This window comes from Rhinolophus hipposideros (assembly GCF_964194185.1).
Source record: "Rhinolophus hipposideros genome assembly, chromosome: 10".
NCBI lineage: Eukaryota > Metazoa > Chordata > Mammalia > Chiroptera > Rhinolophidae > Rhinolophus > Rhinolophus hipposideros.
In genome coordinates this window covers 85,703,902-85,715,889 of record NC_138056.1, presented here as the reverse complement: position 1 = coordinate 85,715,889, position 11,988 = coordinate 85,703,902, and the positions used below count along the sequence as shown (strand labels likewise).

The 11,988-nt window shown below is 42.7% G+C and overlaps 1 protein-coding gene across 1 annotated transcript; it reads left to right on the top strand.

The window, feature by feature from the left end:
* Nucleotides 1–2,772: 2,772 nt before the first annotated feature.
* On the top strand, nucleotides 2,773–8,359 carry CD3D (CD3 delta subunit of T-cell receptor complex). The gene is made up of 5 exons (XM_081063006.1): nucleotides 2,773–2,899; nucleotides 4,462–4,671; nucleotides 5,083–5,214; nucleotides 5,477–5,520; nucleotides 5,724–8,359. Exons 1-5 carry the CDS (start codon nucleotides 2,845–2,847, stop codon nucleotides 5,787–5,789), a joined length of 507 nt encoding a protein of 168 aa, XP_080919132.1. The 5' UTR covers nucleotides 2,773–2,844; the 3' UTR covers nucleotides 5,790–8,359.
* The last annotated feature ends 3,629 nt before the right edge of the window (nucleotides 8,360–11,988 follow it).

Here is an 11,988-nt window from a genome sequence, read left to right as displayed (position 1 = left end):
CAGCCAGTTGCTTCTTGTTGCTAGTTTGCAGTAGAATGAATGAATTTAGGCAGGAACTCTCAGGTGCTCAGCACTGAAGCTCTGACAAGGAAGCCACCTTACTTCAGGTTTTCATTCAGGAATTTTTCACTGTCTTTGAGATGAGATAATCAAAGAGGTGTCTGCTTGGAAGAGAATAGGTAGGACAATTCCAACAAGACAGGCCATACATTTCCAAGGGCCAGGCCCCGAGCTGAGTTTCCAGGATCTCAGGCCCCTGTCTCCCTCGTCAGTGAGTCAACAAAAATGCATGGAGCTCTGGGTATGTAGCAGGCACAAGCCAGTTGTTGGAGATACAGAAGTGAGTGAGACATACACGATCTCTGCCCTCAGGTAAATTACAGTCCAACTATGGCAGCGTAGAAAATTTTGGATCCCCAGTCTACAGGGGAAAAAAATCCTTTTGTCTCCTGGGCAGGCTCAATTCTGCCTGTGAGCCAATCATATTGTTATTAATAACTATCTCTCATTGAGCACATATGATGCATCAGGCACCATGCAAATATTTTGTTCAAATCCTTAACATAAATGAAGACTACTTTAGATGGAATCAACAGCAGATTAGATGAAGCAGAGGATCAAATCAGCAATTTAGAAGACAAGGTCGTGGTAAACACCCAATTTGGAACAGCAAAAAGAAAAAAGAATTTAAAAAATTTAAGAGGTCTGTGGGACAATGTAAAGCACAACAACATTTGCATTATAAGGGTACTGAAAGAGAAGAGAGAGAGCAAGGGATTGAAAAACTATCTGAAGAAACAATGACAGAAAACTTCCCTAACCTGGTGAAGGAAATAGACATACAAGTCCAGGAAGTGCAGAGAGTCCCATACAATATAAATCCAAAGAGACCCACCCCAAGACACATCATAATTAAAATGTCGAAGGTTAAAGACAAAGAGAATCTTAGAAGCAGCAAGAGAAAAGCAGTTAGTTACCTACACGGGAACTTCCATGAGACTGTCAGCTGATCTCTCAACAGAAATGTTGCAGGCCATTAGAGATTTGCACAAAAGTGATGAAAAGTAAGGACCTAAAACCAAGATTACTCTACCCAGCAAAGCTATCATTTAGAATTACAGGAGAGATACAGAACTTCCCAGAGAAGAAAAAGCTCAAGGTGTTCATCACCACCAAATCAGTATTACAAGAAATGTTAGAGGGACTTTTTTAAGTAGAAGAAAAAATAAAAAATATGAATAAGAAAATATTGCAAAGAAAAAAATGTCACGGACAAAGGCAAACATAATAAAAACAATGGATCAACCAACACTGAAAGTTAAAAGGCAAAATTAGGAAAGTCATGTATAACTACAACAGTAAATAAAATAAGTTAGAGAAAAAAAATACATACAAACACACAAAAGAAGAAAAGAATAATGACAGAAACATAAATGTGGAGGGAGTGAGTAAAAATGGTAGCGATTTTAGAATGTGTTCGAACTTAAGTGACCATCAACTTAAAATAGAATGCTATAAACATAGCTTGGTATACATGAAGCACAGGTAACCACAAACCAAAAATCTACAAGAGATACACAAGAAATAAAGAGAAAGGAATCTAAGCACAAAACTACAGAAAGTCATAAACATGCAAGAGAAGAGAGTAAGAGAATAAAAAAGGAACAGAGAAGAACTATAAAAACAATCAGAAAACAATAAGATGACAATAACTACATATCATAGAAAAGAATGAAATCTTACCATTTACAACAACATGGATGGACCTAGAGTGTATTATGCTAAATGAAATAAGTTAGAGAAAACACACACCATATGATTTCACTTATATATGGAATCTAAAAAGCAGAATAAATGAACAAAACAAACAAACTTATAATAGAGAAACAAACTGGTAGTTTTCAGATGGGAGGGGGTTTGGGAGCTGGGTAATAAAGGTGAAGGGATTAAGTAATACAAATTTGTAGTTATAAAACAGTCACAAGGAATAGTACAGCTTAGGGAATAAAGTCAATAATATTATAATAACTATGTGTAGTGTTAGATGGGTGCAAGATTTACCAGGAGGATTACTTCATAAGTTACATAAATGTCTAACCACTATTCTGTATACTGGAAAGTAATATGACATTGAATGTGAACAGCAGTTAAAAAATAAAAAATAACTTAAGAAAACAACACCTTATCATGATACTGAGAGAATTAGACTCTGAAAAATTTCATGACTGGCCCAGGCCAGGAGGGCAGCAGTGTTGGAGTCAAAATTCAAATTTCTGGCTGGGACACTCCAAAGCCCAACCTTCCACTGGTAAGAAGCTACTTAGTTTGTTGTCCCAAGCTGCCCAAAGAGAATCTTGGCCAGGGTCCCAAGAAAGACCAAAGGTGGGAGGAACTTAGCTGGCATGGGATGGGACTCACAACTTCTCTCAAATTTTGGGAGGTGGCAGTTTTTACATTGTGAATAAATGTAGTTATGTTGTTCATAGAAACTCTGAAGTTCTTGTTTTTTAATCAGACACTCAGGAAAGGACATCCTAAATCTTTTCCTTCCCAGAAGTCCAGGCAACCTTTTCCATAGTCCCTGCTTACCCTTTTACTCCATCCCTAAGCTCCATGCTCAGAGAGCAATTTACACCTGCTTCCTTCCTACCTCACTCCCAGCCTACCCCTACCCTGACAGTCTCCCACCACCAATGGCAGAGAGCAGAGAAACAGGCGTCTTCTAGTTCCTCCCCCACCCTTTACTTTTTCCGGTACCAGTGAGTCAGTTGGGGGAGGGAAGCTCTCACCCTGGCTGATAGTTCTGTGATCTGGGTCTATCTACTGGATGAATTCTGTTGGAAGATGAAACACAGCACGTTGCTGGCTAGCCTGATACTGGCTATCCTTCTCTTCCAAGGTAAGGCTTCTCCAGGTGGGAGGGAACATCTTAGAGAAGGGACCTGATAAGGACATTACCACCTGGAATGAGGTCCACTTGAAAGTCCTTCTCAATGCTAGCTTCAATTCACTGGGCAGGGTTGTCAAGGAGGGCAGGGTTGGGATGTAGTGCAGGGTCTGGGAATCAGGCTTGGCTTTGATCAACTCCAGTTAGGGGTGTATCTTGGCCTTGACCATCTCTCTGATGGCCTTAGGTCAGAAACCTGTAGGAAATGTTGTGGTACGTGGGTGCCAGAGCCTAGGCCTGGTAATGGGAACACTGTTCTTTCTAGGGTAGGTAGCCTTTGGGGTCCAGGACTCTTGGTCATTAGGCCATTATTATGTCGCCTCCTGGAGCCGTGTCCTAGAGCTCAGTGTTAAGAGAAAAGCTAACTTTAGATTGAGCAGGATGGAGGGCAGATTTCGGGTAGTAGAATGACTAACTCATCTGTGTTTGCCTGGTTTTAAAACTGATAGTCCCACGTGATAGTCCCATGTCCCAGGAACCTTCTCAATCCCAGACAAAGTGGGACCAGTGGTTACCCTAGGAATCAGCTGCTTTGGTACACCCAGCATTTTTATTGGAAACAGATCCCCAAGGAGGACATGAGTGTAGGCCGTGAAGTAGCTGATGCACATGTGTCTCCCTGAGTCTACACACATATATTCCTGACCTGCTTCGGATGTGTTGGGTGTCTAGAAGATGCTCTTATACCCAAATTAGTAACTGAGTATGAAGCTCAGGGAGAGTGTAAATTCCTCTTTTTCCTTGGATTGGAGACAGAGTCCAGTGCCTGTGGTCTGTGGAGCTCTCTTGGTCAAAGCAATTTCTGTGAATTTAGAAAGGTGCTATATATACCTCAAGCCCTTAAGCTCACCACAAGACTTGACTTGTGTGGAGCCACAAGAATGGATCTGACAAAAAAAAAATTTCTGTCCCCCTCCCCTTAAGCAAGGGTAGAAAACTAAAAATCTTTACATGGGATTTGCCCTGACTCCCCTTTTGGACCACCAAGCTGGTAATTCATACCAGCTTCTCTCCTACCCCCAACTATAATTGGCCCTGGGAAAGGCTTTAGTCAGTGAGAGGTCCATTCCCCTGAAGTGGGGGTATTGTAGGTGGCTGGGAAGTAGAATTAGAAGTTTTCTTGGAAGAAAAATATGGACATCTTCAAGCGAGGAACACTCTGCCTTTCCATATCTCTTGGATGCTTCAGTACACTCCCCTCCTACTTCCAATCAGTGGTCTGAACTCATTTCCAGGAAGGTTCTTAGATCACCCCAGCTCCATGCTTCCTCTTTTGCTCTGTGTCCATCAGGGCCTGCCCTCTGCTGGGACTGCATCCTTGTGTCCTTCCTGGCCCCTGCAGTTCATTCGGAGCCTCCCGAAGCCTTTCTCTTGTGACTTCTATCTCTCTCACTGGAAACCATAAACTGTCCTAGACTTAGAAAGTGGTCTTTCTTAAGTATGAGCCTCAGCAAAACAAGAAGTCTGGCTTAGACCCAAGTGCTGGCTCTAGTCGTGGTACTTTTTTCCCCTAGTGAGCCCCTTTCAGGTGGAGGAACTGGAGGACAAAGTGTTTCTGACTTGCGAAAGCAGCATCACATGGTTAGAGGGAACGATGGGAAAAATGTTCCAAAAAAACACAAGTCTGAACTTGGGAAAACGTATCCTGGACCCACGAGGATTGTATAAGTGCAACGTGACACACCACAACGTCAAGAAACCTACTTTGCAAGTATATTATCGAAGTATGTGCCTCCTGAACACTTTGGGTTGGAATAAATGGGGCCTCTGGATTTGAGAACTTTCTAGTAGGAGGGGGCTGTGGTGGGGTCACTCTTATAATGGTACAAACCAGATTTTGTGCCCCTCAGAGTTGGAGCGAGCTTAACTAATGGAGAAAAAGCAGTAAGGGCCTTGTGACCCAAGCAGTAAGGGCTTGTTTGGGAGAGTGGTTTGGCCTCCTGAGTTCCTAAGTTCCTATAAAGCTGAGACTGCTTCTTGGCTCTCCTCAGGAATTCCTTGGGATGAAGGGTAGGAGCGGATATAGCAAGGTCATCAGCAGGCCTTCCTCCAAGGATCTGAAACATGAGAGATCCTCGGGCTGCCCTAGGAGGCAGGGATAGTTCCCACCTCTCCTCTTGTCTCTCTTCCCTCAGTGTGCCAGAACTGTGTGGAGCTGGACTCGGCTACACTGGCTGGCATTGTTGTCACTGACATCATTGCCACTCTGCTCCTTGCTTTGGGAGTCTACTGCTTTACTGGACATGAGACTGGAAGGCTCTCCAGGGGTAAGTGGAAGGGATAGAGCATATGTGTGCACGTGCATGCGTGTATGGTGGGTACGGGTGTGAGTGTGCACCTGCTAAGGAATGGAACTGGCAGTGGGTTGTCTTATCTGGGAATCACTCTTGCAATCTCCAAAGAATTTTTAGAACTGGTTATTGCAGACTTCTGAGGGAGTGACTGGCTACAGGCCCCCTGCAGTGTTCACGGGGTCTCACTCTCTCATCCTCTATGCCCTTTATAACTCTCTTTCCCTGGTTCTTCTAGCTGCTGACACTCAAGCTCTATTGAGGAATGACCACCTCTATCAGGTGAGCCCTGAGGAGAAAGAGATGAAAATGGGAGGGGGAGCGAGTGGGGATGGAGAAGCTGACACTAGGTGTTATGTGCATGTAGGAGGGGTCCTAACAGAGAATTCTGGGGGCAGGGGTCTGCAAAGTTCAGGCCTACCTGCTGGGGTCCTTCCCAGGAGAGTCCTCACTCGGCCACACTGTTACCCCTTCTCATCTCTTAGCCCCTTCGAGATCGGAATGATACTCAGTACAGTCATCTTGGTGAGAACTGGCCTCGGAGCAAGTGAGCCTGAGACCTGCGGCTTACAGGAACATCACTCACGGGCTGTACCTTTCCTCCTTGCTCAGCCAATAAAGATGTCTTCTTTTACTCAGCAGGCCCTGGGCTTTTCAAGGCTCCTGGGCAAATCATGGGAGTTGTCCTGACTTGGCGGTGGCCTTGCCCTCCCTGCCCGCCTGGGTCACTTCCCTTCGTCTGCCCCACACAGACAGTGTGATGGTCAGTTTCACCACATTGTGGCCCACTGGCATTCCTGGCTTAGTGTATTCCCTGGGTGCAGGATCCGCCCCACCACACTCCCCTGGCTACTTGTTGCCTCCACTCAGTCCCCTATCACAACCCTCCTAGAGTTTTGGCTTCCTCAACACAGCTGAGAGCAGCTGCTGTGTTCAGGGACCCAGCCACACAGAAGTTTCCATGACATCACCAGCGGAGGTGGTGGAGACATCAAAGGCCCTGGGATTCACTTCTTATGGAGACTTAGAGAATGTGTGTGAGAAAGTTCCACTTCTGCTAAGGGCTGGCCTTGGCTTTATGACCCTCACTGAGCAGCAGCCATTAGCTGTGAGGAGGTCTCAGCCTAGGCCCCTTCAGTACCATTTGTCTTCCTTTCCCCAGAACCTGCCCCGACCTCTCTCCCGCATGATAAGCTGACATCAGAAACCCTGCATCAATTAAAACACATCATTTCTCTCCCTCACTTGGAAAGCTAGAGTTTGAGACTCGGTAGGGGCTTAGGATATTTGCAATAGATGTCATCTTCAGGTAGTGGTGTAGTGATGGTTCTGAAACTTCGGGACCCCGAGGGACTTGTGAAGAATATAGGCATGTAGTCCTTTCGTGATTCTGAAACTGCCCCAATTCAGAGAGTTTCTGGTTAAAGGAAAAGTTAAGGTCACTTAACTCTCTTGTATCCATAGGTGGGAACCCCTCCTTTTGTTCTCTGAGTAAGAGTAATTTAAGGAACTTCAGGACAGTTTAATGAGAGTGGCATTTTCTAGACCAGGTTCCCAAAAGAGAAAACATTTAACCAACCACATAGCCAGAGAATCTGGATGATTCTGCCCATTATTTCTTCAAGATATTCACAGACCCTAATTTTGGTAGACAGAATGAACTTCCAACTTATAACACATGCTGCATTCATGGTTATGATTTATTCCTACCCTTTATGTCCCTACTACTATGGTCCTCCAAACTCTAGACCCTGCTTTCACATTGGATCCCGCCATTGGTCAACCCTTTCACGGCTTGTATTGCACGAGTGCTTGTGTCTTTCCCGCACCTGCACACTTCCTTTTACCTTATATTTCTCATATGCTCTTACACCACCACCCCCATACCTTTCAACATTTCTCAACATTGGCTGCATGTTGGAATCTCCTGGGGAGCTTTAAAGGTACTGGTGATTGCTTGATTCTACTCCCAGAGATTCTAATTTTATTGGTCTGGGGCATCAGGACTTAAGGATTTTAAAGGGAAGCCAAGGTTAAGAAACACAGCCCTCCATCTGAACCCTTCTAGAACCTTGTGTCCCTTTTGGTTCTCTTTCTGTCTGTGTGTGTGCTTTTGAAAAACAGATTTACTGAGGTAAACTGACATGAATAAACCACATATATTTAAAGTACAAAATTTGGTAAATTTTGGCATATGAACACTCTTGTGAAATGTCACCACAATCAAGATAATGAACGTATCCAACACCCTGAACAGGTTCCTTGTGCCCCTTTGCATGCAGTCTCTCCCTCCTTCCTTTCCATATCCCCCTACCCTCCAGGCAATGAATGATCTGCTTTCTGTTGTTACAAATTAGTTTTTATTTTTCTACAGTTTACATAAATGAAATAGTATACTATGTATCCTTTTCTGGTCTGGCTTCTCACACTTATCATAACTATTTTGAGATTCATCCATCTTGTCACATCTATTAATAGTTCATTCCTTTCTTGTTACTCAGTATTATTCCACTGTGTGGATATAACATGGTTGTTTATCAATTCACCTGTTGATATTGTTTTGGTTGTTTACTGTTTTGGGCTATTACAAATAAAGTTGCTATGAACGTTTATATATATGTAATTGTGTGGACATATGCTTTTATTTCTGTTGGTTAAATACTCAGAAGTGGAATGGCTGGGATACAACTGTTAAAGAAAGTAGTTTGACTATTCTAGTTCCTTGGCACTCCCATATGAAATGGCTTCTCAAATGCTTACTACAAAATGCCTGCTGGTCTTCTGACCAGGACTGCATTGAATTTACAGATAAATTTGGGGGAGAATTGACATCTTGATGATAATGAGTCTCCTAATCCATGAACATGTCTTCTTCAGTATTTTATCCCTAAGTATTTTATATTTTTTTGATGTTATCGTATGTGGTATTTTAAAAATTTCAACTTCCAATTGTTCATTGATAGTATGTAGAAATACAACTGCTTTTTGTATTGATCTTGCATCCTGAAAACTTCTTAAACTATTAATTCTAGTAGCTTTTTGTTTTTGTAGATCCCATCAGATATTCTACGTAAATGATCATGTTGTTTGTGAATAAAGACAATTTAACTTTTCCATTTCCAATCTGGATGTGTTTTACTTGAGTTTTTTGGCTTATTGCACTGGCTAGAACTTCCACTACAATGTTGAATAGAAGTGGAGAGAGGACATTCTTGCCTAGTTTGTGATTTTAGAGGGAAAGCATTATCTTTCATCATTAAGTATGATGTGGCTATAGGTTTTTCTTAGATGCCCTTTAACAAGTTGAGGATATTTCCTTCCCTTTCTAGTTTGTTGAGAATTTTTAGCAAATATAGTTTTTGAATATTGTCAAGTGCTTCTCCCACATATAAACATCCATAGATGTTTATATGGTTTTCCTGTTTTAGTCTGTTAATATGGTAAATTATATTGGTGGCATGATCTGTTAAACCAATCCTGCATTCCTGAATCAAAATGTATTTGGTCATTATGTATTATCCTTTTTATATATTATTATATTAAATTTGCTAAAATTTTTTGAAGAATCTGTGCTTCTCTTTATAAGGGATATTGATTGAAGTTTTCTTTTTTTGCAATGTCTTTGTCCAGTTTTGATATCAGAGTATATTAGTCAGGGTTCTCCACAAAAGTAGAACTAACAGGATACGTGTGTGTGTATACACACACACACACACACACACACACACACACACACACACACACAGACATATATATAGAGAGAGATTTTAAGGAATTGGCTTATGCTAATGTGAAGGCTGGAAAGTCCAAAGTCTGCAGGGTGGACAGGCAGGAGACCCAGGAAAGAGCTAATGTTGCAGCTTGAGTCCAAAGGCAGTCTAGAGGCAGAGAGAGTTCCCTTTTCCTCAGAAGACCTCAGTCTGTTTTTTCTTAAGGCTTTCAACTGATTGGATGAGGCTCACCCACATTATAAAGAGTAATCTGCTTTAGCCAAAATCTACTAATTTAAATGTTAAGCTCAACTGAAAAACACCTTCACAACAACATCTATATGTGGGCAACAGAATATGTGGGTACCGTGACTCAGCCAAGTCAGTACATAAAATAACAATTACACAAGACAAGTTTGGATGAGTTGGAAGTATTCCCTCTTCAATTTTCTGGAAGAGTTTGTATAGAATTGGTATTATTTCTTTGTTACCAATGATGCCATCTTGGGCTAGAGTTTTCTTTGTGGAAAGGTTTTTAACTGTAAATTCAATTTATTTAATAGCTAAAGGACAATTTATGTTATCTATTTCATCTTCATTGAGTGGAGTGCCTCCTCCTTTGTCTTTAAATTCTATCTTTCCCTTCAAGGCCCAGATCAAGTCTCCCCTCTTCCATGGAGTTTTCCCCACTACCTCAGCTCTCTCAGTTCCTCCTCAGAACACTGGCAACATTGTGTGTAGCACTCACGGGTGTGTAATCACATTTGTTCTTCTGTTGTTTAACTTTCTGAATGCTTGGGCACTATTGTATGACTGCAGGCTCCTTGAAGACTGGAACTGTTTCTTTGCAACCCCTTCCCACTTAGCATGGTGCTGGTCTGCCACATGAGTGATTAGAAAAGCACTCAGGGACATCATCAAAATGGCGGCGTGAGGTGAGCCTCTGTAAAGCTACCTGGAATTTACAATTAATTGAACAACAATAACTCCACAAAGGACTCCCTGCACAGCAGACAGGCAAGACGAAGAGGCCCACTACTGAATTCACCTAAAGGTGGGAGAATCTTGCGAGGGGGGGGAGGAGAGAAGGGAGAAGTGCGGAGACGGAGCCTTGCGGGCGCAGCCCGCAGACCTAGCTCAGTGCTCCGAGCTCGCTGCATCCTGGAACTACTGCAGCTGCGGGAGAGGGAAGAACTCGGACTGCTAGGGCTCCGCTTACGGCCCACAGGGCTGAGGGGGCAGCATATAACACAGCTGAACCCAACACTCACAGCAGAGACCTCGGACCAAAGACTGAGGGAAGAAGGCTGAAAACTGTGCTTTAAGCCCTCACTGCCGAGCAGAGAATGGAAGCTTTAGGCACTGAGACTAGCCACCTCCTCCCTAACCTCCGAGAGCTCGCCCCTCCCCCACCTGCTCGGTGCTAGAAGTGGAACAGTAGCAATATCAGATCAAAAGAACAGAATATTTGCTGTTCTGAGAACTGTGGACCGCAGACACAGATTCGCAGCCCAACTAGTTCCGGCAAAGGTGAGGGATCTGTGGAAGCGGGACCGGCTGTGGTGGTGGTCGCTGACATTGCTGTGGGCCACCTCTCACAACTCACCCCGCCCCTGGCCCCACCTTTCTGGGTGGATCTCTGTAGGAGTAAACAGAACTGCTGAAACATATGGGCTCTGAAAATGGTGCAGGAAGAGCTTTGGAACTTCAAAAGCTCCCCGCATCCCCATAGGGACACTGCAACCTGTGACCCAGGTGAACTATTAACAGAGGAGAAGCCCGTCTCCCAGGGAATCCCCCCATTGTGTGAGAAGCTGGAATAGTGCAGAGAAAACATAGCACTACCATATGAGAGAAAAAAAAAGGCTGCAGTCAGAGAGAAAATAAAACATTCTATCAACAAGTACTGGAAAACAAAAGAAAGACCTCTTTCTATCAACCTGTTGCAGAACCCACTCCTGTAGATGTCTAGAAAGAGAAATAATAAATCAGTAATTGTCATAAATAACCAAGGTAACAAGACAGCTCAGAAAGAAAGCAAAAAGTCTCCAGAAAAGGAACTTAAAGATAAGGAAATATGTGACTTAAATGACAGAGAATTCAAGATTGCAGTTCTGAAAAAAACTCAACGAGATGCAAGAAAACACAGAAAGGCAGTTTAATGAACTCAGAAACACAATCAAAGAACAAAATTAGCATTTTACAAAAGAGACTGAAATTTTAAAAAAGAACCAAATAGAATTTCTGGAGATTAAGAACTCAGTAGAAGAAATTAAGAATGAAATAACCAGCTTAGGTAGTAGAGTTGAGCAGATGGAGGAAAGAATCACTGACATCGAAGATAGAAACCTGGAAATTACATAGATGGAAGAAGAGACTTGAGACTTAAAAGAAATGAAAGAACTCTACAAGAACTTTCTGACTCCATCACAAAGAGCGATATAAGAATAATGGGCATACCAGAAGGAGAAGAAAGAGAGAAGGGAACAGAGAATACATTCAAACAAATTGTCAATGAGAACTCCCCAAACTTGTGGACAGAGCTGGATCCTCGAATCCAAGAAGCAAATAGAACACCTAATTACCTCAATCCCAACAGGCCATCATCTCCAAGGCACATTGTATTGAAGCTGTCTAAAATCAACAACAAAGAAAGAATCCTCAAGGCAGCCAGGGAAAAGAAGACGGTAACCTACAAAGGAAAGCCCATTAGATCATCATCAGATTTTTTCAGCAGAAACTCTACAAGCCAGGAGGGAGTGGAACCAAATATTCAAACAATTGAAAGAGAGAAATTATGAGCCAAGAATAATATATCTATCAAAGATATCCTTTAGATATGAAGGAGGAATAAAGACCTTTCCAGACATACAGAAGCTGAGGGAATTTTCTAATACACGACCTGCACTACAAGAAATACTAAAGGAGGCTATTCGACCACCATCAACAGGAACAATTTGTGGCAACACAAAAAGGGGGAGAGTAAAGGCCTGAACCGGAATATGGGAATGGAGAAAGTAAGCATACTGAAGAAAATGGA

Coding starts and splice junctions, on each gene's coding strand:
- CD3D (XM_081063006.1), top strand. CDS start 2,845: ATGAAACACAGCACGTTGCTGGCTAGCCTGATACTGGCTATCCTTCTC. Junction 2,900..4,461: donor GGCTATCCTTCTCTTCCAAG/GTAAGGCTTCTC, acceptor TTTTTCCCCTAG/TGAGCCCCTTTCAGGTGGAG. Junction 5,521..5,723: donor GGAATGACCACCTCTATCAG/GTGAGCCCTGAG, acceptor CTCATCTCTTAG/CCCCTTCGAGATCGGAATGA.